Source organism: Aquarana catesbeiana, linkage group LG10, assembly GCF_042186555.1.
Source record: "Aquarana catesbeiana isolate 2022-GZ linkage group LG10, ASM4218655v1, whole genome shotgun sequence".
In the NCBI taxonomy this organism is placed as follows: domain Eukaryota; kingdom Metazoa; phylum Chordata; class Amphibia; order Anura; family Ranidae; genus Aquarana; species Aquarana catesbeiana.
This window is the reverse complement of record NC_133333.1, coordinates 35872567-35885490: the sequence shown is the minus strand read 5'-3', so window position 1 is coordinate 35885490 and position 12924 is coordinate 35872567. Positions and strand designations below refer to the sequence as shown.

Here is a 12924-nt window from a genome sequence, read left to right as displayed (position 1 = left end):
TAGCAAAACACTGGCCACCGCCCACACCCATAACTGGCCTTCACAGCAAGGAGCACATGGAGGGCATATACATGTAAGACAAGGAGACAATTCCATAGCTCAACTCACCAACCAGTCTGCCAACCAACCAAATTAGCCTGTCTAACCGTCTGTTAAAAGCAGGGGTTTAGTTAGCACACATTTGCAAACGCATGTGAAAGCTGCAAGGCCTCGTCAAGGCACCCTGTATTACTTGCAGTCCTAACACTACTAAATTTATAAGTGTCTCCACAGTGGAAGCACATGCATTGAATGGATAGGTGTTAGACAGGCTAATTTGGTTGGTTGGCAGACTGGTTGGTGAGTTGAGCTATGGAATTGTCTCCTTGTCTTACATTGTACATGTAGCGCTACCCCCTTAAGAGTCGCTGAGTTTTAGGTCTCCCTATAGTCTGCACAGCCAGGCAACACACATTTTCCAAATTGAATTCAGACATAGGCTTGGTTTAGAATGTATTAGGGGTTTTAACTTGGAAAGGGTAAATGGGGTTATGGGATGCCCAACTTGACTTGAAGAACAACAGATAGAACAAACTTCCTTCTCTATGTACACAAAAAATAAGATCCTCGACTGTACTTCCTCCGGAATAATCACTGCCTCTATGGATCAGTGGCAGGGTTCTTTACAAACCAGGAGCTCTCGGCTCCCTATAGTGAAATAGCACAAAGTTCCAAACTGTATGCAGGAATATTGTATCTCCTTAGTAGAATCTCATACAGTTCTGCAACTTGCAGATACTACCAGCCCACCTGGCTGCTTTAACTACCAGCCTACCTGGCTGCTTTAAAGAATACCCCAGAGCAAGGGATTGGGAGTGAGCTGAACACTGTCCCTGTGAAAGTATGCTACGCCTGTCAGTCTCTCCCCTTGTACGCCCCTTGGGTGTGCAGAGGTACTCACACTGTCCCTTGATTCCTGCTGCACTGGGCAAGACTCCTGTTCAGGCCTCCTACTGTTCAGATCTTCCCATGCCAGCCAGGATGTCCTCTTCACAAGATTCAAAGGTAACGGAGATTCCTCTCTTAGGCTTCCTTTCCTTCCTTTCCTCAGCTCCAGCCTGAAGGCAGAGCCCCCATACTGCCCCCCACCCCTCCCCGGGCCTCACAACACCGCTTTCACCACTCCATCTTCCACCAGACTCCCCTGCTGGCCAGGCTCTATGATATTTTACGGCTGATCCTGTCCCTCTGTCAGGGCCTTCTGTCTGGGGATTGGCCAGATTCCTTCATTTATGCAGATCAGGACTGCCTAGCCTCAGCCCACTAACTTCCAGAAGCTTCTTCAAGCTTCTAAAACCAGGGGGAGGTACCAGAAGCCTACGCTGTAGCATCCTCCAGTCTGACCTAGAGTAACCTGACCCAATTACAGATTCACACAACTACCATGAGTCACAAAATACATTTACCTACACTAGTTGCACACTACAGGGTGCTATATGCATATTACAGAGGAATGAGACACTGCATGTAATAGAGAGAGACAAACTGCACTGGGTGTAAAAGATAAGCATGGAACATGGGTTGTAATACTTATGGATAAAGCACTGAGAGGCATGCATCACTTTGTGTAATAGAGAAGCACAACATACTGCTTTTAATTCAGAGGGATGAGTTACTGCTAGGGATGGGCCGAACACCCCTCAGTTTGGTTCGCAGCAGAACATGCGAACAGGCAAAAAATTTGTTCGAACACGCAAACCCTGTTAAAGTCTATGGGACACGAACATGCATAATCAAAAGTGCTAATTTTAAGGGTTAATATGCAAGTTATTGTCATAAAAAGTGTTTGGGGACCCGGGCCCTGCCCCAGGGGATATGTATCAATGCAAAAAAAAGTTTTAAAAACGGCCGTTTTTTCGGGAGCAGTGATTTTAATAATGCTTAAAGTGAAACAATAAAAGTGAAATATTCCTTTAAATTTCGTACCTGGGGGGTGTCTATAGTATGCCTGTAAAGTGGCACATGTTTGCCGTGTTTACAACAGTCCGAGAGCAAAATGACATTTCTAAAGGAAAAAAAAGTCATTTAAAATTACTAGCGGTAGCGCCGGCTGCTATAATGAATTGTCGGGTCTCTGCAATACTCATAAAAGTCATTGAAAAAAACGGCCTGGGATTCCCCCACAGTGCATTACCAGGCCCTTTGGGTCTGGTATGAATATTAAGGGGAACCCCGCGCCAAAATTTTTTAAAAAATGAGGCGGGGGTCCCCCTCAAAATCCATACCAGACCCTTATCCGAGCACGCAACCTGACAGGCCGCAGGAAAAGAGGGGGGGACGAGAGCACCCCCCCCTCCTGAACTGTACCAGGCCACATGCCCTCAACATGGGGAGGATGTCCCAATGTTGATGGGGACAAGGGCCTCATCCAAACAACCCTTGCCCAGTGGTTGTGGGGGTATGCGGGCGGGGGGGCTTATCGGAATCTGGAAGCCCCCTTTAACAAGGGGACCCCCAGATCCCGGCCCCCCCCCCCTGTGTGAAGTGGTAATGGGGTACAAATGTACCCCTATAAATGGTAGGCTCCGCACTCAGGACAGTACGGGTTGCAGCCCCCCCTGTAGGTTCCCAAGGGAACTTAGGATAAATAGAAGTGTAGAATGGGGTGGTTGGCGCTACTCTCAAATAATATTTACGTATACCAACAGGGTATGTGATCAGGAAAGGAAAGGAAAAAAACTGTATATAATGTGCAAATACGTGTACCACAAAATAACTAAAATAACCAACTCCACATTAGTGTACTATCCAGAGGTGGGTAAGTGAGTGTACCATCCAGGGATGGGTGTACCCATACCCTGACACAAATGTGATATAGCAAGTAACAATAGATATACACCACATATGAGGGAAGTACTGTGTGTGATCACTCAGACTTGCCTACACATCCCATCCGGGTGATATAAGTGTATACCATATGTGAAACAAATGAAAATATTAACACATATCACACCAGAGGCTAAAGGAATCCAGCCTTAAATTAAAGTCCATAAATCCATAAGCATATATGAAACTAAAAAAATTAAACTAAAATAAAAAATATAATAAATAATACATGAGAAGTAATAAAAAGTATATATATATATATATATATATAGTCATAGGCGTGCGCACAGGGTGTGCCGGGTGTGCCCAGGCACACCCTAACCACCCTGTGCACATTAGTGTTATCGCTCTGTTTAGCAGCAGAAACAGGGGAAAGATCTCACTCTTACTGGTTCTGCCATAAGAGAAGTGTTTATGCTCTTCTCTTTCACTGTGCCGGCGGGGAGATCAATGTGCCGAGGTCATATATATGTAGACACCCGCATACGCATGTGTGTTTGAGCTTAAGGGTGCACACCCTAATGCAATAGGCTGCGCACGCCTATGTATATAGTCCAAAAGAACCAATCCCACAATGTGAGTAAGTGATGTCCTTTCCTTTTCTGATCACATACCCTGTTGGTATAAGTATATATTATTTGAGGGTAGCGCCAACCACCCCATTTCTACACTTCTACAAATGTACCCCTACCATTTCACAAAAAAAGTGTCAAAAATGTTAAAAAAGACAAGAGACGGTTTTTGACAATTCCTTTATTAATGTCTTCTTCTTTTCCCGCTTCTTCCATCTTCTTCTGGTCTTCATTCGGTTTTCTTCCTCCATCTTGTTCTTCCCCAGCTTCTTCCTCTACTTCTTCCTCTTCTTCCTTCGATCCTCTGCTTATTCCTTCGGTCTTCTCGCTGCATCTTCCTCCGGCTTCTTCTTCCCCGCTTCATTCTCCGGACGATCCGTATCCATGGGAGGTTTCCGCAGTGTGACACTTCTGTTCTTCTGACAGTTCTTATATAACTTAGGGCGGGGTCACCCGGTGACCCTGCCCCCCTCTGACGCACGGGGACTTCACGGGGACTTCCCTATGTCTTTGCCCGTGATGTCAGAGGGGTACGTAACGGGTGACCCCGTCCCCCTCTGACACCACAGGGAAATCCATAGGGAAGTCCCTGTGCGTCAGAGGGCAGTGGGGTCACCGGGTGGCCCTGCCCTCAGTTATATAAGAACTGTCAGAATAACAGAAGGGTCACACAGCGGGAACCTCTCATGGAACGAAGTGGGGAAGAAGAAGCCGGAGGAAGATGCAGGCGAGAAGACCGAAGGAAGAAGCAGAGGATCGGAGGAAGAAAGGAAGAAGCAGAGGAAGAAGCGGGGGAAGAACAAAATGGAGGAAGAAAACCAAATGAAGACCAGAAGAAGGTGGAAGAAGAAGCGGGGAAAGAAGAAGACATTAATAAAGGAGATGTCAAAAACTGTCTCTTGTCTTTTTTAAAATTTTTGACACTTTTTTTGTGAAATGGTAGGAGTACATTTGTACCCCATTACCTTCACACGGGGGGGCAGGATCTGGGGGTCCCCTTGTTAAAGGGGGCCTCCACATTCCGATAAGCCCCCCGCCTGCATACCCCCACAACCACCGGGCAAGGGTTGTGGGGATGAGGCCCTTGTTCCCATCAACATGGGATCATCCTCCCCATGTTGAGGGCATGTGGCCTGGTACGGTTCAGGAGGGGGGGCACTCTCTCACCCCCCCCTCTTTTCATGCAGCCTGCCAGGTTGCGTGCTCGGATAAGGGTCTGGTATGGATCTTTAGGGGGACCCCCACTCTCCTGTCCAGTCCTCCAGACTGACTCTTCACCAGTCCACCCAGCTGACTCTCAGGAGATCTCCCAGAGGAAGGATGTAGACTTAAGCACACTGCTGCCTTCAGGGAGAACTGGCTACATGTGTCAGTCTCTCCCCTTGTAAGTCCCCTGTAGTGCTGACCTACTCACAGTATCCTCTCTCTTGCTCCTGTGCCAGGAAGGGCTTCCTCTGTGTGTTGTGGCAAGATCCTTCTAGCATCCAAGCCCTGGCCTAAGGAGACACCCCCCAAGACTAAGGGGTACCCCTAAAGGGCCACCAACTGCTTCCTCAGCACCATATCTCCATCTTCCACCTGACTGCCCCTGCTAGCATGGCCCATGTCTATTTATGGAGTGGTCTCAGCCCCCTTCCAGCCAGCTCCTGGGTATTGGCTGAGGCCATGTGTGTCCACAAGTAGGGGAAAGGGGGGGCAAGTGCCCTCCTGGCAGGCTCGGCGCTACATATAGGTAAGTGCGCACATCAGTCTGGGGCACCGCGCTGCATGTCCCAGGGTCGGGAGTCACATACACAACATGGAGTGTGTGTCATGGAGTGATGGTGTTTGCGGCCCCTGAGCTGGGGGAGGCAGCGCGGCCAATAAGAAAAAGTTTGCCCGCAGCTTGCCTGTTACCTTTCACCTGCTGCCTGGAGCGGACAGCGTCTGCTAATGCTCAGCCCGACCTGATCACTGATGATTTATCTCCCCTCCTCTCCTCCTCCTCAGCTCGGACTGCCGGTTGTGTGTGCTCTTCCAGGACATGTGTAAGAGGCTCAGCGCTCCCTTCTAGATTGGGGACCCAAGAACACTCACCGCATGGGGCCCCAGCCTCATCTGAGCTGCTTGGCACGTGCAGCTGTTGTTGGAGCCTTCCATCTGCCTTTTCTGGGGTTAGTAATCCATTTTGTTCTCTCTAATGTCATCTGAAGCTTGCAATATAGAAATATATTGCAATATAGAGTTCTCCATCCCAATGATTGTGTGTAATCTGTGTGTATGGGGGTGTAATGTATCTGGGTGCAATCTGTGTGTATGGGGGTGTAATGTATCTGGGTGTAATCTGTACTGCGTCTGCAGTCTCTGACCATCTCCTGTAGTATGTCTGCAGTCTCTGACCATCTCCTGTAGTATGTCTGCAGTCTCTGACCGTCTCCTGTAGTATTTCTGCAATCTCTGACCATCTCCTGTAGTATGTCCACAGTCTCTAACCATGATAATAGAGTTGTCGAAAAGGGATGGAACATGGGTAACCTTAAAATGATGCCCCCCCCCCCCCCTCGAAAAAAGTTCTGCGGATGCCCAAGGTTGAGGTTCCATAAATACTCAAGACAGCTCATCCTAACCTCTGCCCACTAGCTCCAGAACATTCTGCAATGTCCCAGAAACAGGGGGAGGCACCAGAGGAGCTGTCAGGATGGGTCACCCAGCCCTGAGTCACTGAACCCTGCCCCAGATTCCATAGCTCAGACTTAGCTCAGAGTTAACTAAATTTACCTACACTAATATATCCTATACTACATCTAGCACACACTAGAGGGTGCTACATATATATTTGAATATAAAATTATATTTTAGAATATTTATTACAGCTCATCCAATCACCGTTTTATACAATTCTGTGAGATTTTTTTCTCATGTAGGCCTCACGCATCCAAATATCTCTGATTTTGATGGCCTACTAGACTACCTCAGAAACTGGCTACTATAATTATTTTCCAAGCCAGCTGCAATAGTTTGGCTAATACATATAAAGTGCACTGAGGCATATATTTAATGAAGTTTAGATGTTTGTATTTACTAGATAAAATGTACCAAGTACGTACCTGTACATATGATGCCGGCTGTAACCCAGTTTGGACAGTTATGGTTCCCTAGAGTTGCCTTTGTGCACTGCTTGAGGTCAGACTCTGTGCCTTTACAGTGGAACTCATCCTTCCACACCAGGTGATTTTCTCCAAAATACCCACCGCGGGGGACGGATACCGCAGTACCACAATGCAACTGTCTACATAAGACGTTGGCGGCCCTCAAGTCCCAGTGTTCTCCACACATTGCTCCCCATTTACCAGCGTAGATTCTCTCCACTCTCCCAGAACAACGCTGACTGCCATTCACAAGTCTGAACTGGCTGCTCAGTCCTGGGGAACCAAGAAGATAGAGGAGTAAAAAAAATGTAGACAATTCCAAGAAAGAATGTACTTACATGAAAAATAAAAAATATTTTTGATATAGTCATATATAATATGTATAGATCCTTGACCAGCTGTGGAGGAGATACACAAGATAAAAAAACTATTTTTCATTGACCACATTCGTCAATCTAATAACCATATAACAATTACCACTGTCAAAATGTAGAAGGAGATGGAATTACACTGCAAAGTTGAATACCTGTGTTCTTGTCCTCACAGACCACGCCAACATCATCCTTGTGCCTGCATCCCTCAACTCCCCACATCCGGTGGTGACACTTGGCCAGAGAAGACTCCCTTCCAGTACATTTCACATGGCTTAACCAGGTCTTTCCGGAGCCAGCTCCAAAGTTGGCAGTCTTGGCTTTCACACCATCTTCCTGTAGGCTGCCACATCCCAGCTGTCTACAGGCCACGGTGGCTTCAGGGACACCCCAGTAATAGCCGCACACTGAGCCCCACTCCCCCCGATGCTTCACCATTAATCTTCCCTCACATTCTGTTTGCCCATCAACCAGTTTAATCTCCTCTGGTTCACCTAAAGGACAAGGGAAAAAAATTAAACATGATGGGTAAATTTTACCTACTTTTAATTATTATTATACAAGATGTATATAGCACCAACAGTTTGCGCAGCGCTTTACAACATGAGGACAGACAGTACAGTTACAAAACAATTCAATACAGGAGAAATCAGAGGGCCCTGCTCGTTAGAGCTTACAATCTAGGATGCTATTATTATATTTTTTAAATAGAGTTCTTTATTACATTTTCAGTTTTAAAACATATACAAGGACTGACAACTTTTGTGATACATTATTAACGAATGTTCCAATTTATTAATAAATTAACAATGAAAATGTATAATATAAATTGAATCTATGGAGAAAGGAACAATTGAGAAAAGGTTGGGGACACAAGAGGGACGTATGATCATGAATGTTTGTTGCATTTTTGTTAAATGCTCAGCCACATAAAGCTGAAGCTGAACAAAACTGCAAACAGGTTAGACAATGGTCCCAGACAGCAATAGAAAAATCATAACATTTCCACACACTATACCAAATTAAAGATACAGCTTATCTAAACCCAAGAACAAAAATATAATATATTGCAGAATAACACTCCTCAAACCTGGTGGCTGCATTGTTTTTCTTTGCTCAAAGTTATTTTTATAATATATATAATATATATATATTAGGGCTGTGGACATTAAAGATTAATTCCTCAATTAATGGATTAATGTTTTTGATCGATCAAAATTCTTTTGATCGGTACTCACCTCTCCGCCGGCTTCCGGGTCTTTAGGGAGTTCCGTCGGAGATCCATTGACATCATAGACATCGACATCGCTGGACTCTTCCCCCCTTCCCCAAGTGCCTCCGTCTGCTAACGAAGGGAAGGGGGGAGGTGTCCGGTGATGTCGAAGTTCTGATTGAACGTAACGTGTACGGGAGAGGAGCTACGCATGATGTCACCCACTGCTGCCCTACGGAACTAACACGATTGTCGGCTTTACATGCTGTGTTTTTATCATCTTTATGTGAGTAGTTTGTGTTTGAACACAAAAATTTAATCTTATACTTAAACAGTGAGCACTTAGATCTTTTCTTTCTACCCATGACCTGGCGTCCTTGCTGAGATCTAAGGAGACGTGAGAGAAGTTTATGGTCCGTTTTAACCCTTTTGATACCCGCTTGCATGACCACCTGTTTGCACAGGGGTCCATGCCATAAGGTAAGAGTGATTCGTTAGACCGGAGGTGGAGGGATTGTCACGCTACTGTGGGAAAAAAAATTACTTATGTCAGTGCTACAGTTTGAATTTAAAACGTATTTGTGTGAACTGTGACATTAACCACTTGACGACCGCCTCACGCCGATGTACGTCGGCAAAGTGGCACGGACAGGCAAAATCACGTACATATACGTGATTTGCCTTCCGCGGGTGGGGGGTCCGATCGGACCCCCCCCCGGTGCCCGAGGCGGTCGTCTTTTGTCCAGCGGCGATCCGTGATGAGGGGGAGACCATCCGTTCGTGGCCCCCCCCTCGCGATCGCCGCCGGCCAATGAGAACACTCCTTTGCTGCTGTATGCTAAACAGCAGCAAAGGAAGTGATGTCATCTCCCCTCGGGTCGGTATTTTCCGTTCCGGCCCGAGGAGAGAAGACATCTATGTGAGTGCACAACACACACACACACAGTAGAACATGCCAGGCACACAAAACACCCCGATCCCCCCCCCCGATCGCCCCCCGATCCCCCCCCAATCACCCCCCCCCCCCCCTGTCACAAACTGACACCAGCAGTTTTTTTTTTTTTTTTTTTTTTTTTTTCTGATTACTGCATAGTGTCAGTTTGTGACAGTTACAGTGTTGGGACAGTGAGTATTACCCCCCTTTAGGTCTAGGGTACCCCCCTAACCCCCCCTAATAAAGTTTTAACCCCTTGATCACCCCCTGTCACCAGTGTCACTAAGCGATCATTTTTCTGATCGCTGTATTAGTGTCGCTGGTGACGCTAGTTAGTGAGGTAAATATTTAGGTTCGCCGTCAGCGTTTTATAGCGTCAGGGACCCCCATATACTACCTAATAAATGTTTTAACCCCTTGATTGCCCCCTAGTTAACCCTTTCACCACTGATCACCGTATAACCGTTACGGATGACGCTGGTTAGTTCGTTTATTTTTTATAGTGTCAGGGCACCCGCCGTTTATTACCGAATAAAGATTTAGCCCCCTGATCGCCCGGCGGTGATATGCGTCGCCCCAGGCAGCGTCAGATTAGCGCCAGTACCGCTAACACCCACGCATGCAGCATACGCCTCCCTTAGTGGTATAGTATCTGATCGGATCAATATCTGATCTGATCAGATCTATACTAGCGTCCCCAGCAGTTTAGGGTTCCCAAAAACGCAGTGTTAGCGGGATCAGCCCAGATACCTGCTAGCACCTGCGTTTTGTGCCTCCGCCCAGCCCACCCAAGTGCAGTATCGATCGATCACTGTCACTTACAAAACACTAAACACATAACTGCAGCGTTCGCAGAGTCAGGCCTGATCCCTGCGATCGCTAACAGTTTTTTTGGTAGCATTTTGGTGAACTGGCAAGCACCAGCCCCAGGCGTCAGGTTAGTGCCAGTACCGCTAACACCCACGCACGCAGCATACACCTCCCTTAGTGGTATAGTATCTGAACGGATCAATATCTGATCCGATCAGATCTATACTAGCGTCCCCAGCAGTTTAGGGTTCCCAAAAACGCAGTGTTAGCGGAATCAGCCCAGATACCTGCTAGCACCTGCGTTTTGCCCCTCCGCCCGGCCCAGCCCAGCCCACCCAAGTGCAGTATCGATCGATCACTGACACTTACAAAACACTAAACGCATAACTGCAGCGTTCGCAGAGTCAGGCCTGATCCCTGCGATCGCTAACAGTTTTTTTTGTAGCGTTTTGGTGAACTGGCAAGCACCAGCCCCAGGCAGCGTCAGGTTAGCGCCAGTACCGCTAACACCCACGCACGCACCGTACACCTCCCTTAGTGGTATAGTATCTGATCGCATCAATATCTGATCCGATCAGATCTATACTAGCGTCACCAGCAGTTTAGGGTTCCCAAAAACGCAGTGTTAGCGGGATCAGCCCAGATACCTGCTAGCACCTGCGTTTTGCCCCTCCGCCCGGCCCGGCCCAGCCCACCCAAGTGCAGTATCGATCGATCACTGACACTTACAAAACACTAAACGCATAACTGCAGCGTTCGCAGAGTCAGGCCTGATCCCTGCGATCGCTAACGTTTTTTGGTAGCGTTTTGGTGAACTGGCAAGCGCCAGCGGCCTAGTACACCCCGGTCGTAGTCAAACCAGCACTGCAGTAACACGTGGTGACGTGGCGAGTCCCATAAGTGCAGTTGAAGCTGGTGAGGTGGCAAGCACAAGTAGTGTCCCGCTGCCACCAAAAAGACAAACACAGGCCCGTCGTGCCCATAGTGCCCTTCCTGCTGCATTCGCCAATCCTAATTGGGAACCCACCGCTTCTGCAGCGCCCGTACTTCCCCCATTCACATCCCCAACCAAATGCAGTCGGCTGCATGAGAGGCATTTTTATGTCCTCCCGAGTACCCCTACCCAACGAACCCCCAAAAAAGATGTTGTGTCTGCAGTAAGAGCGCGGATATAGGCGTGACACCCGCTATTATTGTCCCTCCTGTCCTGACAATCCTGGTCTTGCATTGGTGAATGTTTTGAACGCTACCATTCACTAGTTGAGTATTAGCGTAGGGTACAGCATTGCACAGACTAGGCACACTTTCACAGGGTCTCCCAAGATGCCATCGCATTTTGAGAGACCCGAACCTGGAACCGGTTACCGTTATAAAAGTTAGTTACAAAAAAAGTGTAAAAAAAAAAAAAAATATGAAATAAAAAAAAATAGTTGTTGTTTTATTGTTCTCTCTCTCTCTATTCTCTCTCTCTATTGTTCTGCTCTTTTTTACTGTATTCTATTCTGCAATGTTTTATTGTTATTGTTATTGTTATTGTTATTATGTTTTATCATGTTTGTTTTTCAGGTGTGTAATTATTTACACTTTACTGTGCTTTATTGTTAACCATTGTTAACCATTTTTTTGTCTTCAGGTACGCCATTCACGACTTTGAGTGGTTATACCAGAATGATGCCTGCAGGTTTAGGTATCATCTTGGTATCATTCTTTTCAGCCAGCGGTCGGCTTTCATGTAAAAGCAATCCTAGCGGCTAATTAGCCTCTAGACTGCTTTTACAAGCCGTGGGAGGGAATGCCCCCCCCCCCCCACCGTCTTCCGTGTTTTTCTCTGGCTCTCCTGTCTCAACAGGGAACCTGAGAATGCAGCCGGTGATTCAGCCAGCTGACCATAGAGCTGATCAGAGACCAGAGTGGCTCCAAACATCTCTATGGCCTAAGAAACCGGAAGCTACGAGTATTTCATGACTTAGATTTCGCCGGATGTAAATAGCGCCATTGGGAAATTGGGGAAGCATTTTATCACACCGATCTTGGTGTGGTCAGATGCTTTGAGGGCAGAGGAGAGATCTAGGGTCTAATAGACCACAATTTTTTCAAAAAAGAGTACCTGTCACTACCTATTGCTATCATAGGGGATATTTACATTCCCCGAGATAACAATAAAAATGATTAAAAAAAAAAATATGAAAGGAACAGTTTAAAAGTAAGATTAAAAAAGCAAAAAAATAATAAAGAAAAAAAAACAAAAAAAAAAAAACACCCCTGTCGCCCCCTGCTCTCGCGCTAAGGCAAACGCAAGCGGCGGTCTGTCGTCAAACATAAACAGCAATTGCACCATGCATGTGAGGTATCACCGCGAAGGCCAGATCGAGTGCAGTAATTTTTCCAGTAGACCTCCTCTGTAAATCTAAAGTGGTAACCTGTAAAGGCTTTTGAAGGCTTTTAAACATGTATTTATTTTGTTGCCACTGCACGTTTGTGCGCAATTTTAAAGCATGTCATGTTTGGTATCCATGTACTCGGCCTAAGATCATCTTTTTTATTTCATCAAACATTTGGGCAATATAGCGTGTTTTAGTGCATTAAAATTAAAAAAAGTGTGTTTTTTCCCCAAAAAATGCGTTTGAAAAATCGCTGCGCAATTACTGTGTGAAAAAAAAAAATGAAACACCTACCATTTTAATCTGTAGGGCATTTGCTTTAAAAAAATATATAATGTTTGGGGGTTCAAAGTAATTTTTTTGCAAAAAAAAAAAACTTTTTCATGTAAACAATAAGTGTCAGAAAGGGCTTTGTCTTCAAGTGGTTAGAAGAGTGGGTGATGTGTGACATAAGCTTCTAAATGTTGTGCATAAAATGCCAGGACAGTTCAAAACCCCCCCAAATGACCCCATTTTGGAAAGTAGACACCCCAAGCTATTTGCTGAGAGGCATGTCGAGTCCATGGAATATTTTATATTGCGACACAAATTGCGGGAAAGAGACAAATTTTTTTTTTTTTTTTTTTTTTTTGCACAAAGTTGTCACTAAA

The 12924-nt window shown here is 46.1% G+C and overlaps 1 protein-coding gene across 2 annotated transcripts in view; it reads right to left on the bottom strand.

Annotated features, from left to right (window-relative positions):
- The window catches only part of LOC141110576 (scavenger receptor cysteine-rich type 1 protein M130-like), a 59606-nt gene that overhangs the window by 21887 nt on the left and 24795 nt on the right, over window positions 1-12924 (bottom strand). For both annotated transcript variants that reach the window (XM_073601986.1, XM_073601988.1), the window contains exons 5-6: window positions 7092-7430; window positions 6524-6838 (exon numbers count right to left, since the gene is read on the bottom strand). In XM_073601986.1, the coding sequence (XP_073458087.1) occupies window positions 6524-6838; window positions 7092-7430 (654 nt within the window). The remainder of the gene's footprint in view (window positions 1-6523; window positions 6839-7091; window positions 7431-12924) is intronic.